This window comes from Oryzias latipes, chromosome 21, assembly GCF_053564925.1.
Source record: "Oryzias latipes strain Hd-rR chromosome 21, Olatipes_Hd-rR_3.1".
NCBI classification, from domain to species: Eukaryota; Metazoa; Chordata; class Actinopteri; order Beloniformes; family Adrianichthyidae; genus Oryzias; species Oryzias latipes.
In genome coordinates, this window is record NC_136257.1 from 28,561,349 (window position 1) to 28,579,865 (window position 18,517).

The window sequence follows — 18,517 nt, forward strand, 5'->3', positions numbered from 1 at the left end:
ACGGTGGCGCAGTGGTTAGCGCTCTTGCCTCACAGCAAGAAGGCCCCCGGTTCAAGTCCCGGCTGGGGGACATGAAAAACACAACATCAATGGGGGACCTTTCTGTGTGGAGTTTGCATGTTCTCCCCGTGCACGTGTGGGTTTTCTCCGGGATCTCCGGCTTCCTCCCACCATCCAAAAATATGCTTAATAGGTTGATTGGCAACTCTAAATTGTCCATAGGTGTGAGTGTGAGAGTGAATGGATGTGTGATTGAGGATATTCTACCCTGCGACAGACTGGCGACCAGTCCAGGGCATCCCTTGCCTACGCCCAAGTGGCCGGGATAGGCTCCGGCAACCCCGTGACCCCAAAAAAAGGGAATAAACGGTAAAAGAAGATGAATGAATATATATATACATACATATATATATATATATACATACATACATATATATATATATACATATATATATATCGATTTAGTTTAGTCTGAAAGTCTTAACAAAAGCATGATGTGGGCTCGTATTATTTTGCCATTGAAATTTTTTCTTGATCCGGTTGTTTTTCTTACAAGAAGAACAAGAAACATGGGTCTGTTTACTTTCTAAAGATTTGGTTCCTATAGAATCCTCTGCATGCGGAGACAAACTTTTACTCGTATTTTCTGACAAGAGGGAAAGGACAAAATAAAAAAAATAAACAAATGGACTTATATGCACTGCAGGTAATAAGCAATCACAAAGCCGCTGTGGTGATTCAAACCTAAACCTGGTGTGCTCATGGGGTCCATGAAGTCCTCCTGATGGCAGATCCCCACAGCAAAGTCATTAATGTCATTTTCTGGTTTTTAGTCATTTTGGACTTTAAAGTTGCAATGTGACATCTCTGTCACATTTTAGCATGTTTTAACATTAAATGTGAAGCAAAGCAAACTGGGAAACTTTATTTCTGCTTCAAGCTTTAGCTTTTTAAACACTTTATTGTTGTCAGTCAGAACAGATAAGATTGTGAAAGTGCCCACAAACGGACAAAAAAATAGATTAAACGTTACCTGGACTTTTGTTTTGTGCTATTTTTATGCTGAAAGTGACAAAGCAGCAACGTCTCTGTTTTTTGTCAAAGTTTTATTTATTTTTTTCTGAGCTGCAGATTCACTTATGATCCCCATTACTCCACAATACAGTTTTTTATGAAATAACACTTTAAGCCAACTCTGCAAATGTTGTTTTTATGAATTTCTGCTTTAATTAATCTAAAACCACCATGCATTAAAAGTGACACAGTTAATGTCACATGAACGTCTAAAGCTCATTATCTACGCTTCACAGCCAATCGCCGTAATCTCTCTAACTGACAGGCAAGTGCAGGGATTTTACAGAACCCATGCTTTCTTAAAGACAGACCGGACAGCTTATTGGCAGCATTAAGGGCCCAACGTGTGTTTGGGATAAGGGCCTTTTTCGGAAAGTGGTTGAGGGATAGATGGTGGAATCAGACAGAAACCCAGAAAAAGCAAGAGTTTGTGTGGTGTCCCAGCAACTTAGTGTGCTGTATTAATAGATTAATAGGCATATTGGGTTTTCTAATTCTAACATAAGAAAATAGGGAAAAACATTGATCCAGTGTCACCTCTACATATTGAACCTGTTTTTTTCCTTCACAAGATGAAAATAATTAAAGCTGAAAATGTTCTTCTTAGTTGTAAGTCACAAGCTAAATACTGCATCTTCCATAACATAAATGGTGTATTCAGACTGGAAAAGTCTCTACGTCAGGACTGAGTCCGGACCCTTAATTTGATCCGGATTCAATCCTGAACCTTATGTTTAATCTGTATTCAGATTGCCTTTCACCCAGACATTTTTCTTCCGAACCAATGCTTTTAATGAGATGCTGTGACTCATTGTCATGGTTGCCTCCTTCCTACTCTGTTTACAACCAATAATGCCTGGCCAAGGTTGAGGTTTTGGTCCTTTTGTTCCAGCCTGAGCATGGAGCCAATTAAGATTGAGGAATCTCAGAGTGAACCGGAGCTCGGTCCGATTGGAATCGAACCAAGACTCCCTCAAAAGATGGGTTCAAGAGTGGTTCCTGGTCCTGTACCAGAACCCGCTTGGGTGTATTCAGACTAGTGCTACATTTAAAAAAGATTTCCAAGATATCCAAAGAGATTTTCTTTATACCTCTGAAATAATCTAAAATGGTTTTGTTTATCCAGCCTCCAAACCTTCTCATAAATGCACAAAAGGCTACATTCCATGGAACATGATTCACACGACAGTTTCAACATTGAGTCACTGTACAGACGCGATTTAAGTGTCAGACGCGGTGCAACAGTCCTTCATAAAGCATGTCTCAGGCATTGCGGTGCAGCGTTTTCAGAGTTTCTAATATCGGAACTTTGCCAAAGAATTTGCGTTGCACTAACCAATCAAAAATACAGTTTTGACCCTCAACATGTTGATGATCAGCAGGTGATTGTTCTCCTCCTGAACTTTATGTCATTTTCCTTATTTGTATCGAGATAAAAAAGGTCTTCTAATTTTATGCTTGTTTGTTCCTCTTCGGACTGATGCAGGACAGCAAGTTGTCAAACAGGGTCACAGAAAGACAGAAGTATCGCTGAAAGCATCCGTCATTGAGACGCAGCTCCTGCATTAGACGTTGAACCTCACCGTACTGGGAGAGTCTCTGAACTATCTCAAAAACCCAGACATGGTCATGTGTTTACTGACGCTTTTGTAGAGCTCTTCAAAGTAAATCAACTTGATCTTTCAGCATCACCCATGCCTTCCATGTATTGACTGTATATGAGATGTATATTTAATGCTTCCATGTCCCAACGAGGTCAAAAACCTCAGGAGCGTCAAGTTTATGAACATTTTTGGACAAGCGTTGATTAGCAAATTAGCAAAGAGAGGCACCAGGCGTACAAATCACATTCAATGTAAAAAAGCAGCACAAGGAGGCTTGACAGAAGGGCAATAAAGCACCAGCCAAGCAACAGTTAAAATATTTATGATTCTTGTTCAAAAATCATCTCTCTATCCATCCATCCATCCAATTTCCAAATGTGTTAAATCCATTCTGAAGCCTTTCCCAGCCACTGTTAGGGAAAGGTGAGGTGCACCCTGGAAGGTTCGCCACTCCATCCCAGGGCTGATTAAGAACCAGTTCATTTAAACAATTGGTCATTCACTTGAAGATAAAAGACATCACCTCATGCTCACAGACCATATCTTGTCTTCAACTCAGCCTCTGAGAATTGACATCTTGTTCAAAGGTAAAATACACTTTGTGTTAAAGTTATACGACCATTCTGTCAAGAAACTCACAGAGTTTAAGGAGGAACTCACACACATCTACTTGATGTTTGTGCTCCTATCTTTTCATCTGTGACGACAGCAAATGCAAGTCTTTTCCTCAGCTGAACGGACATCTCTGTTCCAGCCTTGCCAGCAGTTTCTTGCAGGTCAGTGTGTTAATCTCTGCTCCCTCACTCCCTTTGAGATTCAGCTGGTGTCTATAGGAGCAGCTGGTGTCCCTTTGGAAGGACCAGACTGAAAACAGCTTTCTTTGGCTTAGCACAAATCACTTCCCCCTCTGCTGCTCTGCCCAAGCCCCGTCTAACTTTAGGTTGGTACAGTGATAATGAACCTTAACAAAGACAGAGGCATTTTCTACTCTAACTGACTGAAGGCTGGGTCAAGCAACAGCAGGGTGGAAAAGGGACAATTGGGATCTTTTTTTTTTTTTACCAGAATCAATGTGGTGACTTAAACAAGTCGCCCATTTTTAACAGGTGCATGGCAGTTGTGTAAGTTAATGCATCGGATGGTGTATGAAATGCTACAACAACAAAAAATGCTGTGACTTTTGGGGCTTGGAACTGATTTTCCTAGTTCCTGAAAGGCTGTTTTTCCACCACTAAAAGAGATTTTATTTTTCTGCTGGAGTCAAAGGCAAAAACTAAATCAAGCTTGAACAAATGGAGGGGTGCATGCGGGGCGCATTTATTTATGGAGGACTCTGTGACTCACTCATATTGTACATCTCCTTTGCTTGTTCCTTTCAGAGGATTTATGTCTGTGGATCCAAGTAAACCAAATATTTAAAAATATATAAATGTACTTCCTCCTTTTAGATAAAATACCAACAAATGTATTGATTAATCTGAGCTTTGCCTCTATTGTTGTCATAAACTTCATTTTACTGATCTTTTGAAGAGTGAAGTGTGAAATGACACTGTTGAGCTGTTAGGAAACAGATACACTCAGCTAAATGCCTTTTGGCTAACTCAAAGATATTTTGCAGTAATTTTGCATTACTGCCATTAATTATCAGAATTATGCTCTCCAGATGGCGATGATTAATAAAAGATTTAATGAAAACCAATCACAGCAGCACATAATTGTGGAAGTTGCAATTATGAAGGGGAAAAAAGATGATCAAAATTGACTCAAGGAAAGAGATAAATGAAAAGGTTGGATTGAAGGCTGGAGTCGCTCTAACAGAGGTGTGTTTTAGTGAGCTAGCTTGCGTTTGCACAAACTTTAATTAAGTGATTGTGTACATGTGTTTTACATGAACACAAAGTCACAAAATATTGTACCCTCAATCTTTTCTGCCTAAATGGGCAGTAAAATAAAGAAAACTGAGATAAGAAGAAGCAAAGTAAAAAGTAAAAAGGAAGAGTTCTGAAACACAACAGACATTTAGGTTGAAAGTATCCGGTTCACCACAGTTGAAGCAAAAAAATCCAATAACAACACAGCCCATTGGCTCTACGTAAGCAAGAAACACCTTGTCTTTCATCTTCATTTTGATGAACATCTGTTTCAGTTACAGTTTGACATCTGGCCAAAAAGCGTTCCTTTAAATATCTATCCCAGATGCGGGTAAAACAGCTGCTGAAATTTGTAATCCCTGAATCATGATGCTATCAGAAGCAGTCCTTGATTACAAACGGAACTGTACCAGTACAGTTCCGTTTGTTGACCCCTACGGGTTTTTGGCTTGTCCAGGCCTGAGAGGGGTCAGAGCGCAGGTATGTCTTGCAGTTTCTTTGAGGCTCATGCAGTCACCTTAAAGGCCGTCATGAAAATGGAATGTACCATTGTCATGACAGCCACCTTAAGGGACGTCATGACAATGGATTGTACCATTGTCATGTGTGTGGTGTGTATCGTGAAGTATTTGTAAGGCTAATGTAAGTTGCACAGAATTATGATATATGGGTGATGTTGTCGTAAGGTGTCCTTACACCACACTAGTTTGTTAGTGAAGTGCTCATACTGGCCCTTTATTGACCATGCGCAAATGCTGCACACGGGGTGTGCGTGTGACATCAAAGTGCCCATAGGATGCCTATATGTATGCACTGATTAACTACTTTTGTCATGTCTTACAGTCAGGCTGCGAGCAATTAGTGTGCAAGGAGCGCACACCTATCACTTGATCAGCACTCGCAGGCCTCATGTGCAGAGCGCACAGTTTGAAGGGGTTGAAAAAATGAACAATCCATTTGACATGCCTGTGTCTCCCCTATTTATGAACCTTACTTACCCTTGCGTGTTGTAGAAGTGCTTGACATGTCGCCTGCAGCATGCCTAAAGAAAAACATTTGAACATTTTGAGTGATCTGCGATCTTAAAATTTTGTGCGGGCCACCTGCGTACACCATACAGGTTTGGCCATTTTTTTCCGCAGACAGCCTCTTTCCACCCGTAAGACTAAGACATAAGGTGCACATCTCAGGTTTTTGAAATCTTCCATCCAACTTATCTTCTGAAATCCCTTCTATACTTCTGTTTATCTGGGTAAGGGGAGTTTAGTCCGTCCTACAATGAAAAAAAACTAATCCCATTTATCAAAAGAGTGAAAGCAGAATAACAGGATCTCAGTGACCAGGAGTGTTCAGCCCTGGTCTATTGTCTCTTTAAAGAATCCATCGAGCCGAGAGGAAAGTGATCTCAACAGCTGCTTGGTGGATGGCCCAGAATAACACTCTCGATCCCTGGAGAATCAATCCTAATGTCTTTGTTATGCTTCTGACTTTTTTCTTCATTTTCCTCAGTTCAAACTTCAAATATTTCTCCACTGGCTAGAAATCATCCAATTTCTATTCTCCTCAGCAGGGAGGGTAAACCAAGCCAGAAAAAGCAAGGTACTGTCAATGCAATAGTGCTCAGATCCCTGCAGTAATTATCCTGTGCTTCCCTTCTCTGCTATGTGCCCGTCTGTTCAGTAGGTGTAATCACCGGACATATGGTACAGTGCAGGTACATTCTCTGCATTTGTCAGAGCATGCACACAGACAAAGTTGAGTATCTATTTATTGATTAAGGTGTTTAAATCCATTGTGCACAGCTCAGGTTCTCCAGCTCCAATTTGCACCCCACTGTTAAGGGAGTGAAGCAAGAGAAGCTAATCATTTCAGGCTTGTGTGGTACTTTTGCAACACAGCCTTCATAAGCAACAGAGACATCTGAGGCAGGGGCATGCATAAAACACCAGTGCTATGAAATATAAATATTGAGTGTAGACTTTATTTGAATAATATTGTGCCTTTGAACTAATTCGAATAAACTCTGTGAGGAAATGTTCCTGCTTTTAAATCACTCTTTTTTGTGATCTCCAAATTATTTGTGTTTTTCATAATAACATTGCAATTATGTTATCATAAATGATGGGCTGAAGAGTATTAAATCTCAATATAAAAATCCATCTGCCACCGGGATGGCAGTCAAATGACTAGCAGCCCCCCAGACATTTAACTGTCAACTACGTGTCAGCAAACTCTCAGAAATATTCTCTCCAGGTGTCAAAGTCAACTAAATGATAGAGAAATGAGCGGAGTGGAGGAAAATCTCACCTTTGATTCACAAAACTTCCATTAAAAGTACATCTGACATTTGTCATGTAACAGAACTGGGCCGACACCCTTAGAGACAGCCGATGAAAGATGTCCGCACTGCTCTGAATGATAAAAAACACTTAAAAAGACTTTGGGGGTGCTCAGTTTTTAAATTAAACTCATAAAATACTTCTAACCTAATCCCAAAAGACTACCCAGTGCCCTGGATTTTAATGCAATTCGGACACATGCTCACTACTTTGTTTATTTCTAATCCCAAATACGACATCACCCATTTGCCAAAGTAAAAAACTAATAAGACTATTTATGAATCCATTGTGTTCTGATGATGAAAACGTAAAAAGTAAATGTAAATACAATGGTTTCTAATGACAAATTGTTCAAACACAATGCATTGTGGTTTATATTTGCTAATCTAGTGAGTGTTAATGGACACCAGTTCTTCTGGGAAGTTTCAAGGGCACTGGAGTTTGGAATTTTAGATTTGGACACCCCGACAAAATTGTGAACGCCCTGTATAGTTTACAAAGTGGCGAGTAGGGAAGTCATTCGGACACAATCTAAGTTTTGCACTCATGTAATACATCAGCTTTTTTTGATATACCCTAAAAGGCCTTTTCAAAATTGGAAATGGTTTATGTGGTGTAACATGTAACATTCCTTTCATGTTGTATTTTTCAAAGACCGTTTAAATTCATTTTAAGACAAATTTGTATAAAACAATATACAAAGAAATATTTTAATTATTTGCATATTATTTAACAATTTCGACTGAGACATAATGAAGAAGAGAAAAACTTGAAATTAAACTCAGTGCCTGAACACTAGGTTCTCTTGCAGCAAACCAATTAAAATCAAAAAGACTAAAAACAGCCTTTAACGAGGCAAGAAGAAAATAGGATTAACAGAGAAAATCAGTTTGATTTTGAAAAAACTCCACATTATAATATTTAGGGAGATCTGACATCTCAAGGTTTTACCTCACAGATAAATATAAATAAGATGGTCGGTGAAATTTGTAGAAGCAGAAAAACCACTCATGTGTGACCACACCCAATTTTCCTTCACCTTCACTGTGGACTGCTTTAAGATGTGTTTTAGTGCAACCATACATGATAAATAAAGGAGGGGGGCTGGAGGGTAAAGCTATTAAATCTAATAACATGCTCCAAAATGTGATTTCTTCAAGGTGAGTAAGACATGAGTTGATCATTGTTCGATTACAACATTTAATGTGATTGCTTGTATTAGGTAATATTATATTTACTGAATAATTGATTGCTTGTCTTTCAATACATCAACACTCTGTTAAGTTGCCAGCAAAACCCCAATTCGTGCTCTGACATCTGTGAAATTCCGTTATTTTGGGACCAGGAATGTTGATCCATCTCTATGAGCTCATTGATAAAACAACCTTTCTTTGGAGCTGAGTTTTGTTTCAACATCTTTTACTTATGGAAACTGGAAAAAAAAAAAGTCAAATACCGTGTCATTTCAGAAACATGGGCAGTCTGCCACTGTGTGATAAGCAGCCCAAGATACACAGGCTTTTATATGAATGAGGGATTTGAACAGAAACTCATATTGAGGCGGCGTGCAAAGCTTACCTGGGGAGAGCGTGTCTGGCTTCATTATGAAATAAAAAGAAAATTGCAATAAAGCTGTAAGATGTACTTCCGAAGGCTTGGAATGTCGGGATTTGACATGATTTATAAACGAGTTTGCTTTGTTAAGAATTAAAATGGACCAAAAACATAAAAAAAATTAACTGGTACACTTTTCTGTGACATTTCTATAACGGCTTTTCCGCAATATATGGCGCACCGGATTATAATGGCTCCCGTCAATGATTGGTCTATTTTTCTGAACTTATGTCATCCATAAGGCACACCGAACTATAAGGCACAATAAGCATGACACAAAAGCAAAAGATAGGTCTGTCAGTCAGTCAGACTTTAGTAAATGCATTCACAGTAACTCTAGAACTTGTTTGTAACACACTACACATTAGGCATATTGGAAGTGTTAGCCACGTTAACATATTTGCAATACCTGTAACTGCAACACGTAAAAAATGGACTGTTACAGCTAGAATATGACTACGCTAACCCCGAACCTTGTTAGTAACATGTAATAAAAGACACAGTCCAAGACTGCCACACATTGGCTGCGTTAATGTATTCACCATAATTGAAACTATAAAGACAATTTACCTCACCTTGTTTGCAACAGCACATCCGGAATAAATCCATGTATAAGCGCACCTGATTATAAGGTGCGCTCTCATATTTTGAAACACAAAAGGCTATTAGAGGGCCTATATTATGCAAAATCAACTTTTTGAGTTTTTAGGTGTTTTTTTAGCCTTTAAGTGTTCATTCACACATCTTAGAGCATTCCTCTAAAACCCTGCGCTCTGAGAACCAGCCCCTCCCAATCTACAAAAAACGAGTGGCCACATTGTGATGTCACAAAGTGGGGAACAGCCCCTTCCAGGAAGAGTCCGCTGCCAGCACCGTCCCTAAGAAAACATACACACAAAAACACTTTCTCAGCTGAGCTAGCTGTGTTTGCAAATGTTTGGATGTTGTTTGTTTTCGTGAGCAAAACGCGGACACGCTACCAAGGCCGGCTGTAAGTTGACATCATGCAATGGGCGGCACCTACAAGGAGGAAGGGCGGTGCGTCAGAGATTGCATCCTGCCAAAAAAACTCCTATTTAATTAGAAAAAATGGTTCTTTGACTTAAAAACACATGATTTAGTCCCTTTGAGTGTGCTTGTACGTTGCAAAATACGGTCCCCTATCATTTTTTAAACTACCACTTGAAAGCTAGCAACATGTTTGCACCCTCACATGCCAGTGAATCATAGCAAAAAGCAAGAGAAGCAGCTCGTGCTGCAGTTTTATGTGCACACTTACTTTATTGATTGTAAGCTATGAATAATTGATTGTAATCTTGCATATTCATGGTCCCAAATGTTGTGTATTCATCCTCTAAGCACAAATGCAGCTCAATCATAGCATGCGACTGGCCAAAAGCATCTATGAAAGTTACATCTAATCTGATGTTATTTAGTAAGTTTTTTATAAATCTGTGAATGAGATGTATATAGAGGTAGATGTGTAGAAGCCTTATTATTTATGACCACATAGGGTTATAAAAGTCTGTACGGTGTAAAAATCTGGATGTTTAGTTTTTCAGTGCAGAAAAAAAAAGCTAAGTCATGTCTTCCTGGGAATATACAGCTATTAGTGTAATAAAAGGGGTTTTTGCATTGTCTCCCACTCCAGTCACAATTCAATCGCCTGCACCAGTTTCCATCTTGTTACCATGGAAACTCCACATATGTCTACAAGAGCTGTTTTTCCACAAAACGACACTCGGCTTTGCGTGTTCCATGTCCACCGTCACAAAGCTCTGACAGAGAAGAAGCACGCACTCACCATTGTTTGTCTGCCTTAGCATAGAATCAGTGTTGACAGGACACTTGGTTTTCCCTTCACCCAAGTCCAACTCGAACTTGGCCCAGTTCTAAGGTTCTAACAAGCCCATCCTTCAAGCAGTCCTGATTTCTGCTGCTAAATAAAATGCATGACCTCCTATTGGAAACCAAAAGAACACATATTCAAGACTTGAGACCTTAGTAAAGTTTAATCGAATGCCAAATGACATTTAAAGATTAAACTTGAAATGACTTTTGTTGCTGTGGGAGACCTGTTTTTACTACCTCATTGTAAATCCTAATCGTTCATAGAAAAGTTCAGTCCACTGCATTCAGATTCTAGTCATTTTTTAATGACTTTAGGTCAAGAAGATATAGGAAACCCTTGAGAATTGTCTGTCCTGGAGTCTTAAATGCTATTACCTAAGTTACTTATTGTTACTACAGAGTAGTTTGGAACTAAGCCGGCAATTTGAATATTTATCCAGGATCCTGACCCACTCCACTGTTTTAATGCTTCATGATTAACCTAATTACCTTTCTGAGGAGGGGCGTCTCGCTTGTCCATTCGTTACTCATGTTCTCTATATTAATATAGAGATATTAATTAAAAGTATATATTTGTAAACAACTCAAGTTATTAACTAAAAAGACATCAATCCATTCATGCTTCTTTTACTGTAGAATGGCAAGCTTTAGCAGAGATGTTGGGGCACTTTCAACATTTCTTCCTTTCACAGTTATAGCTTGGCAGCTTTTTTCTGCAATAGAGCTTGTCAATCAAAACGTTTTTGGTTCGATCCACTGACGTGGCGAGCTTCACGACTGGTGAGGCACTGATGCCATCAGTCAGATTTACAAATATATGTACCCAACAGAGTAGCCCATTCACTATTTGATTGGGAACAGTTAGAGTGTGTTGTTTGAAGTTTCATTTCAGCATTTTCCATCTGTTTACAAACTGTAGCATTAAAAAAGAATCACCAAAATTCACCAAACTTTTACTTGAAATCCATGTGCCGGTCCTTCTGAAGAAACACATGGATGACCTGTTTGTAGTTTTCATTTTCTTTCTTCAGTTTTAAAAGTCTCTCTAGCTCAATGGAAATCACTGCCAGAGACGTGTCTCTACAGATTCCTGTGTTTAGACACATAATCCTCTATTTAGAAAAGGTTGCTAAACAATATTAAAGAACAACTGGATGGCTGCACTTAACTTGCTATCACTAATTCTATTATTTTTTAGTTTAGACCGCACATTCTCTCAAACTCAAACTCAAACTTTATTTATTTATATAGCGCCTATCATTTTGGTTAAAAACACAAAGTGCTTAACATAAAAACAGATAAAACAGTCATAAAAAATGAAAGTTGTTCAAAACAGAAAACAAAGGACAATCCCACAAAGAATGTACCCCTCCCTCACCACCCCCCGCCCCCATCCCCACCCACCCAGTTACCCCAGTAGAACAGTGAACAGAAACAAATAACTGCAGTTGAAGAAGGTCTGGCTTGGTACTGCTGTGAGGAAACAATATCATGGGGATCCATTCATTCCAAGGCCCAGCCGGACCACAGGGGCCATTACCGCAGAGCCCGCCCAACACAGGGCAGCCCAGGGCCCCATCCATGGCTATTAGACCACAGAGTGGGACCCCAGCCCGCCCAACCAGAACGGGCACCACAGCAACGGCACGCCCTACAGGTCAAGCTGGTGGTGCCCAAGAACGATGGATCCCCCAGAGGAAACACTGGAGTAAAAAACATCAGAATAAAAAATAAAAATGATCATAAAATAACAACAATAAAAATAGAAAAAGATAAAAAATAAAATAAGATATAAGAATGTTAGTAATTAAAAAATAAAAAACGTCAGTGATTAAAACATAACCTAAGTATCATTGGTAAAATAACAATAAAAAGATTTGCATATTAAAAACAAAGATAATAATAGTCCTTACAAGAAAATAAATAAATAAATAGATAAATAAATAAATAAATAAATAAATAAATAAATAAATACCTCAATTAATAAATAGATGAATAATAAAAGACATAAGGAATGATCAAAGTCATATAAAAGCCAGACTAAAAAGGTGGGTCTTGAGCCTCTTCTTAAAAACCTCTACAGTCTCTGCGGCCCTGAGGTTCTCCGGCAGGCTGTTCCACAGGCGAGGACCATAATGGCAGAATGAAGCCTCACCATGTGTCTTGGTCCTTACCTTAGGGACAACTAAGAGGCCAGTGCCAGAGGACCTCAGGGTCCGCGAGGGTTCGTATTTTAAAATAATATCATTTAAATAAGAGGGCCCAAGACCATAAAAACATTTATAAACCATTAAAAGAACTTTAAAATCAATCCTGAAACGCACAGGGAGCCAATGCAGCGATTTTAAAACCGGTGTAATGTGTTCCCGCCCCCTGGTCCTCGTCAGAACTCGTGCCGCTGAGTTCTGTAGAAGTTGTAGATTTGAGATCGACTTTTTGGGTAAACCAGAGAGCAGGGCATTACAGTAATCTAAACGACTAAAAATAAAAGCATGCATTAGCACCTCTGTGCTGGCAAGAGAGAGGAACGGGCGGACTCTGGCAATGTTTTTGAGATGATAAAATCCTATTTTCACAATGTTTCTGATGTGAGGAGTAAAATTCAGCTCAGAGTCAAAAAGAACGCCCAGGTTTCTCACACACTGAGAAGATTTAAAATTCCTAAGTTTGGGTAAAATCATCTCTCTCTTGTCTTCAGGACCAATGATTAAAACTTCAGTTTTGTCCTGGTTGAGCTGCAAGAAGTTTTCTGCCATCCACAGCTTTATATCTAAAATGCAGTTTAAAAGAGTGCTGACAGGTTCAAGGTAATCAGGAGACACGGCGATGTAAAGCTGTGTATCATCAGCATAGCTGTGAAAGTCAACGCCGTGTCTCCTGATGACATCCCCAAGAGGCAACATATACAAGTTAAAAAGTATTGGACCCAAGATTGAACCCTGGGGAACCCCACAACCTATTTCATGGACTCCTGAGGAACGAGTATCCATACTTACAAAAAAGTCTCTATCTGTGAGATAGGAGTGAAACCAGTTAAGAGCAGTTCCTGAGAGGCCGACCCGACTCCTAAGTCTGTCAATTAAAATCTGGTGATCCACTGTATCAAAGGCGGCACTCAGATCCAGCAGCACCAGAACAGAAAGTTTCTGCGAGTCATAATTATGTCTGAGATCATTTAAAATTTTTAAAAGGGCCGTCTCAGTACTGTGATTTGTCCTAAAACCAGACTGACACTTTTCAAGAACATTATGTTCATTTAAAAAATCATGTAATTGAATAAAAACAAGTTTTTCAATAATTTTTCCTAAAAATGGTAGGTTGGATACAGGTCTGTAATTGTCCATGATCTTTGGGTCCAAGTTACTCTTCTTCAGAAGGGGCCTCACCACCGCCGTCTTACAGGCAGAGGCCTTGAATGCCTCACTGTAGGGTATTTCTAATGTGCATTTTTGGAAGATAATATAACACTAAATAAAAAATGGCACCAAGACAGTTGGCAGGAAATAAGCAAAGGAAGTAATTGAAGATAAAGCGTCTTTTATGACAAATAAAAAGACCAAAACAGTAAAGCGCCTGTGTCATCTGCCGCTCAGTCAGTGTGTGAGCGCAGGCTGGGAAGCAGGGCAAGCACGAGCTGCCGATGCCTTCCCTGTATATTTTTTAACGAAAGAAACGTAGAAATCTCACACATAAAAAACAGTCAATATAGAATAGACAAGTCTAAAAATTAATATTTAATCTTTTGTCAAAAACGTATATTCATTTTATTAAATTCATGCCCTCCCTGACTGCTTCAATCCCAACCTATCATGAACTGTTGTTAATCTTTTCCTGCTCTGCTGGATATTTGTTGAAGGAAATTAATAAACATTTTTAAAACCTTTCTGTTTCAAAATGCACCACATTTACTTTGATTTACCAAAACTTTCCAAAATAAAATTACTTTAAAATATAGTTACAAATATTGTCTTGGTTAGTTATATCGAGAAAAATTCCATAAATAAAATTAAATATAACAACAAAAATGTATCCAAGTTATTTAAAAAAATGTCACATGTAATAGCATTGTGCGGCCAGGATTTCACTCGCAAGAGGGAGTTGTGAGAAATATTTCAAATATCTCCTGTAAACCTTCTATGTTGCAAAATTTTCAGACTTTTAGTAAAATAAGAACTCAAGATTTTCTAATGTTCATCCACATGTTGAGTGAGATTAATGGCAGAAAAAATGGATCTCTGGCATCTCTCACAATGTGAGCACAACATTTCAGATTGTCTCAAATAGGCCCCCAATCTTTTGATTACCACTAAATTCTCTTACATTCCTTCAACGGTCTGATTCATAGGGACAAAATCCAAAATTTGAGACCTGTTGAGATGCCCGCAGAGACTGTATTTAGAGAAAATGTCAATATATTATTTTACTTGTCCTGTCCGGCAGCTGAGCAAACCGATAAGAGCTGAAGGCCCCTAGATTTTACTGGTAACCCTTGTGCTGTCCAAGGCACTTTAACATTGGGAGTGTGGTCATCTGGACCCCACAAGACAGTGTGTGGAACCTTTTTTAAATTTCTTATATTTTTGTGATCTTCACTGGTGATCCATGAATTACATGAAATCCTCTTCCCCTTTATCCACCTTTGTCATGGTAGAGAGAACACATCAATGTAAGGGTGGGGTCATCTGGGCCCCACAAGATGCCACAAGGGTTAAAATTAATCCTCTGACACACAAGGTGTATATTTGTATAAACCCCTTTTGTACTTGAGGCTAAACTTTATTTATATTAATTCTGTTTGTGTAGATTTCGTGTTAGTTTGTATGGAAAAAAGACGAGAGAAGGAGAGAGTGGGATCTTAGAGATGGGGGGAGGATAAGCATACAAAATAAAGGGGAAAAAATGAGAAAAAAAAAGTCAATGTTTAAACAAGTTCCCCAAAAATGCATTGCAAAAACTTTTAGCAAGTTTTTTTTCTAGTAAATTAAAGCAGGCCTGTAAATATATCCTTAACGTTAGTTTCACTCTGACTTCATGATCAGAGGTTATCTTTCAGAGAGGAAGCAGCAGAAAATTTGGTTTTACAGAAGCAGGAAGCAGTGAATAATAGAGGCCAAATACTGATAGTGTCTGTGTGACAAGTGGGTGCTCTGTCTCTCAATCACTCTGCCTTCAGTTTGTCTGATCATCTTAGATGCGCGGCTTAATTGTTGTGTAATCCAAAAATGAGTCAGTCAGCTGATGTCAAAACATTAGTTCCACCTCCCCCATTTTAGCACAGAGGAAGAAGATAATGGGGCGGGGGCGCTTGATACGTAACTGCACAACTAGTGTCCTGCTGCATGTTTAATGGGGACAAAGATATCCAAGCACTTTACAGAGCTGTCTCTTTTTTAAAGAAGTCAATTTATATTGTGTATTTAAACATGATGCCCTAATGGGAAAGAAAACGTCCAGGGTCTGTCTAGTTTTGCAATTAGCAATTGTTCACATTTTATGACTGATTCTATGTTTTTGTACAATTATTGGTGCAAAGCTAGTTGAGACAACTGTGTTGTTGTGATATTGGCAACAATGTTAAAACCACGAAACAAGTACAAATAAACCACACGTAAACCCGCACTTCATTTAATTGTTTAAACTTTGATAATAAGCATTGCGAGGGTGCTGACCTTGTTGCTGATGCAGTGTGATTTCTGCTCAGTGCTCTGACTGTCAAAATAAAGAAATTCAATTAAGCGCGGGTTAACGAGTTCTTAGAATAGAATAGAATAGAACCTGTCACCAGCTGCATACCCCAAAATATTTTCATAAACATTTCTCTTTAAAGGCTCACTGTCGACCTTGATGTTTAATGTGGGCCATCTGTATTTCCCGTACAGACTTCCCCAGTTTTGCCTGCAGACAGTAGTATCCACTCGTTAGGACAGTTTAAGGAATGAGGACCATTGCGTAGTTCTAAATCATCAATGTCTCAGTGAACAACTTTAATATTGTGCCATCAAACTACAAACACCCCTAGCTCTAACTAACTATGAGACATTCATTCACTTTACTTGGTTTTATGAGTGAACTCACATTCACTTCTGCAGGATCCTTAAGTTCAAGTAGGGACAAATCACAAAACACACTATCAAAGGTTGCAGTCTACTAAAAGCTTCATCTTCATCGTTTGGCCTTCAAATATAATTTGAAATACAAAAAGAGGAGTATTATCTTTAACCAAAAAAAAACAGGCATTAAAGAAGCTTTAATTGGAGCTTTACAGACTTGAGTCCTTCAGGATATAAAAAGTGAAAGGCTAATTGTGCCGTTTGCTTCAGGCTTGTTCTGTTTTTTTTATCAAGACTGCTAAGCCCTGAGAGCCATATCAGGCAAGAAATCTGATCTTGTTTGATGCACAGATCTGCTAAAACATTGACTTGTGACAAAAAATAATAAATACTTTGTTTATTTTGTGGACGTGAATTTAAATAAAAGCAGAGTTTAGTGTGTGTGGCTGCATGACTGATCCTGTCAGTGTAATTACTTTCGATTTATTTCCTTAAAATTTCCAACTAAAATGTCTTTAAATTCAAATATGTGTTTATTCTTTTATGATTTTGTTTCAACTTAGGTTTTCCGTTTGCATAATTGCCTCAAATATCTTGCAAGCATGCCAGTAAATATGGTTGTGTGTGTAATTTTAATATAAAAAACTTTCATCCTGGCAACACACAGTGTTAATGTTGTGTTTACCATTCAAAAGCTCATTTAAATAGTCTTTCTGTGCAAAGATGGAGCATTACGTCTACATAAATATGTGCTGTCAGCATCCACGCATATGTTCAGATGAGTTTTATCCATGCTCTTCCATGTCTCAGTTTATTTATTGCTCCCAAACTCACCAACACTCCCCGGGTTTTCACAAATATCTCATGAAAAATGTATTTGCTGTCAGGAAACCACCTTGTTTGCCACACAAGCCAGCTTGCACTATCCCTGCAAAGATGTGTGTCAGTGTGTTAGTGGGTTGTGAGTTTTTGCAATGTTAATCTGAGCACCCCAGTGGCTTTCTGACCTTCTGCGGGAGCAAGAAGCAACCAAAGTCCCACGCGCAGCCTCAACACTGATGCAGACTGACACGCCAAGGGCACACACGGGGCACTCAGCACAGACTGACGTTGACAGCGAGAGACGGGGATCAGTGGTGGTGTGTGTCTGCTCTCTGTTCTTTCCCTTCTTCACAAATTACTGGTGTTAACACACAGTTGTGTGTTGCTTTTTCAGTGCTGAGGCTCCTGAAGGAGGGGGCAGACTTCAACACCTCTATTTCCTCTGAGGGATCCCTGCTCCACCTGGTAAGATTCATGGCTTCCATGACTGAGATTTTACAGTTACTTACATTTTAGCCCAGAAGTAATCATCCTCCGTCTTAATTATTATAATTCTCCTGATCCCTCTGTGCACTTCAGTACAATAATTCCCTCCTGCAACATAGAGGTATTAAACCGGATCTTGTGGAGAGTTTATAGCCGGCAGAGCCTTTGAAAATACCACTGGCCGGGGTTCTAATCGGGTAATTTATTATGTCTTCTCTGCAGTGCGCCCGCCATGACAATGTGTTTGCAGCAGAGCTACTGATCGAGCGGGGCCTGAATGTCAACCGGCAGGATGAAGACCTTTGGACAGCTCTGCACGTCGCGTGTGCGTGTGACCATGCAGACACAGTGCTGCTGTTGTTGATGGTGAGAAACGGATGAACGCTTTTAATGAAGTCTTTCTCCAATGTTGCACAAAACAGACGTGCAGAACTAGGTTTGGTCTCTTGACGGTGTCCAAAAATCCCACATTCGATGAAAAAAGAACAGCTCCATCTTTGAAAGCAAGGACATTAATGAGCTGGAGATAAAAAAAAAAAAAAAAAGTATCAAATTTGTGGAGGGTACTGATTAGGTAAATGCAGTAGATGTGCCAGCTGCAGAGGAGGGTATGCACATCCACCCCAGCCACTCACTCAGGGATTTTGGTGCTGATTAGACCCAAGGAGGCAGGCTGCAATCTAGTCTTCTGCAGAATCTTGGACAGCTTGGTTGTGCTGATTAGGTCCTGAGCGATGCCTGTTTCCTGTCTGTGAGGCAGAAAATGGACCCTTCTGTGGGAAACATCTGAATATGTGAGCTGCTGC

General features: G+C 39.3%; 1 protein-coding gene across 8 annotated transcripts in view; it reads left to right on the plus strand.

Moving 5' to 3' along the window:
* Positions 1–18,517, plus strand: part of myo16 (myosin XVI) — a 115,499-nt gene that overhangs the window by 25,541 nt on the left and 71,441 nt on the right. For all 8 annotated transcript variants that reach the window (XR_013652661.1, XR_013652662.1, XM_078939450.1 and 5 more), the window contains exons 3-4: positions 17,620–17,690; positions 17,934–18,077. Coding sequence is in view for 6 of the 8 variants with exons in the window: in XM_078939450.1 (XP_078795576.1) it covers positions 17,620–17,690; positions 17,934–18,077 (215 nt within the window). In the remaining 2 variants the exon portion in view is untranslated. The remainder of the gene's footprint in view (positions 1–17,619; positions 17,691–17,933; positions 18,078–18,517) is intronic.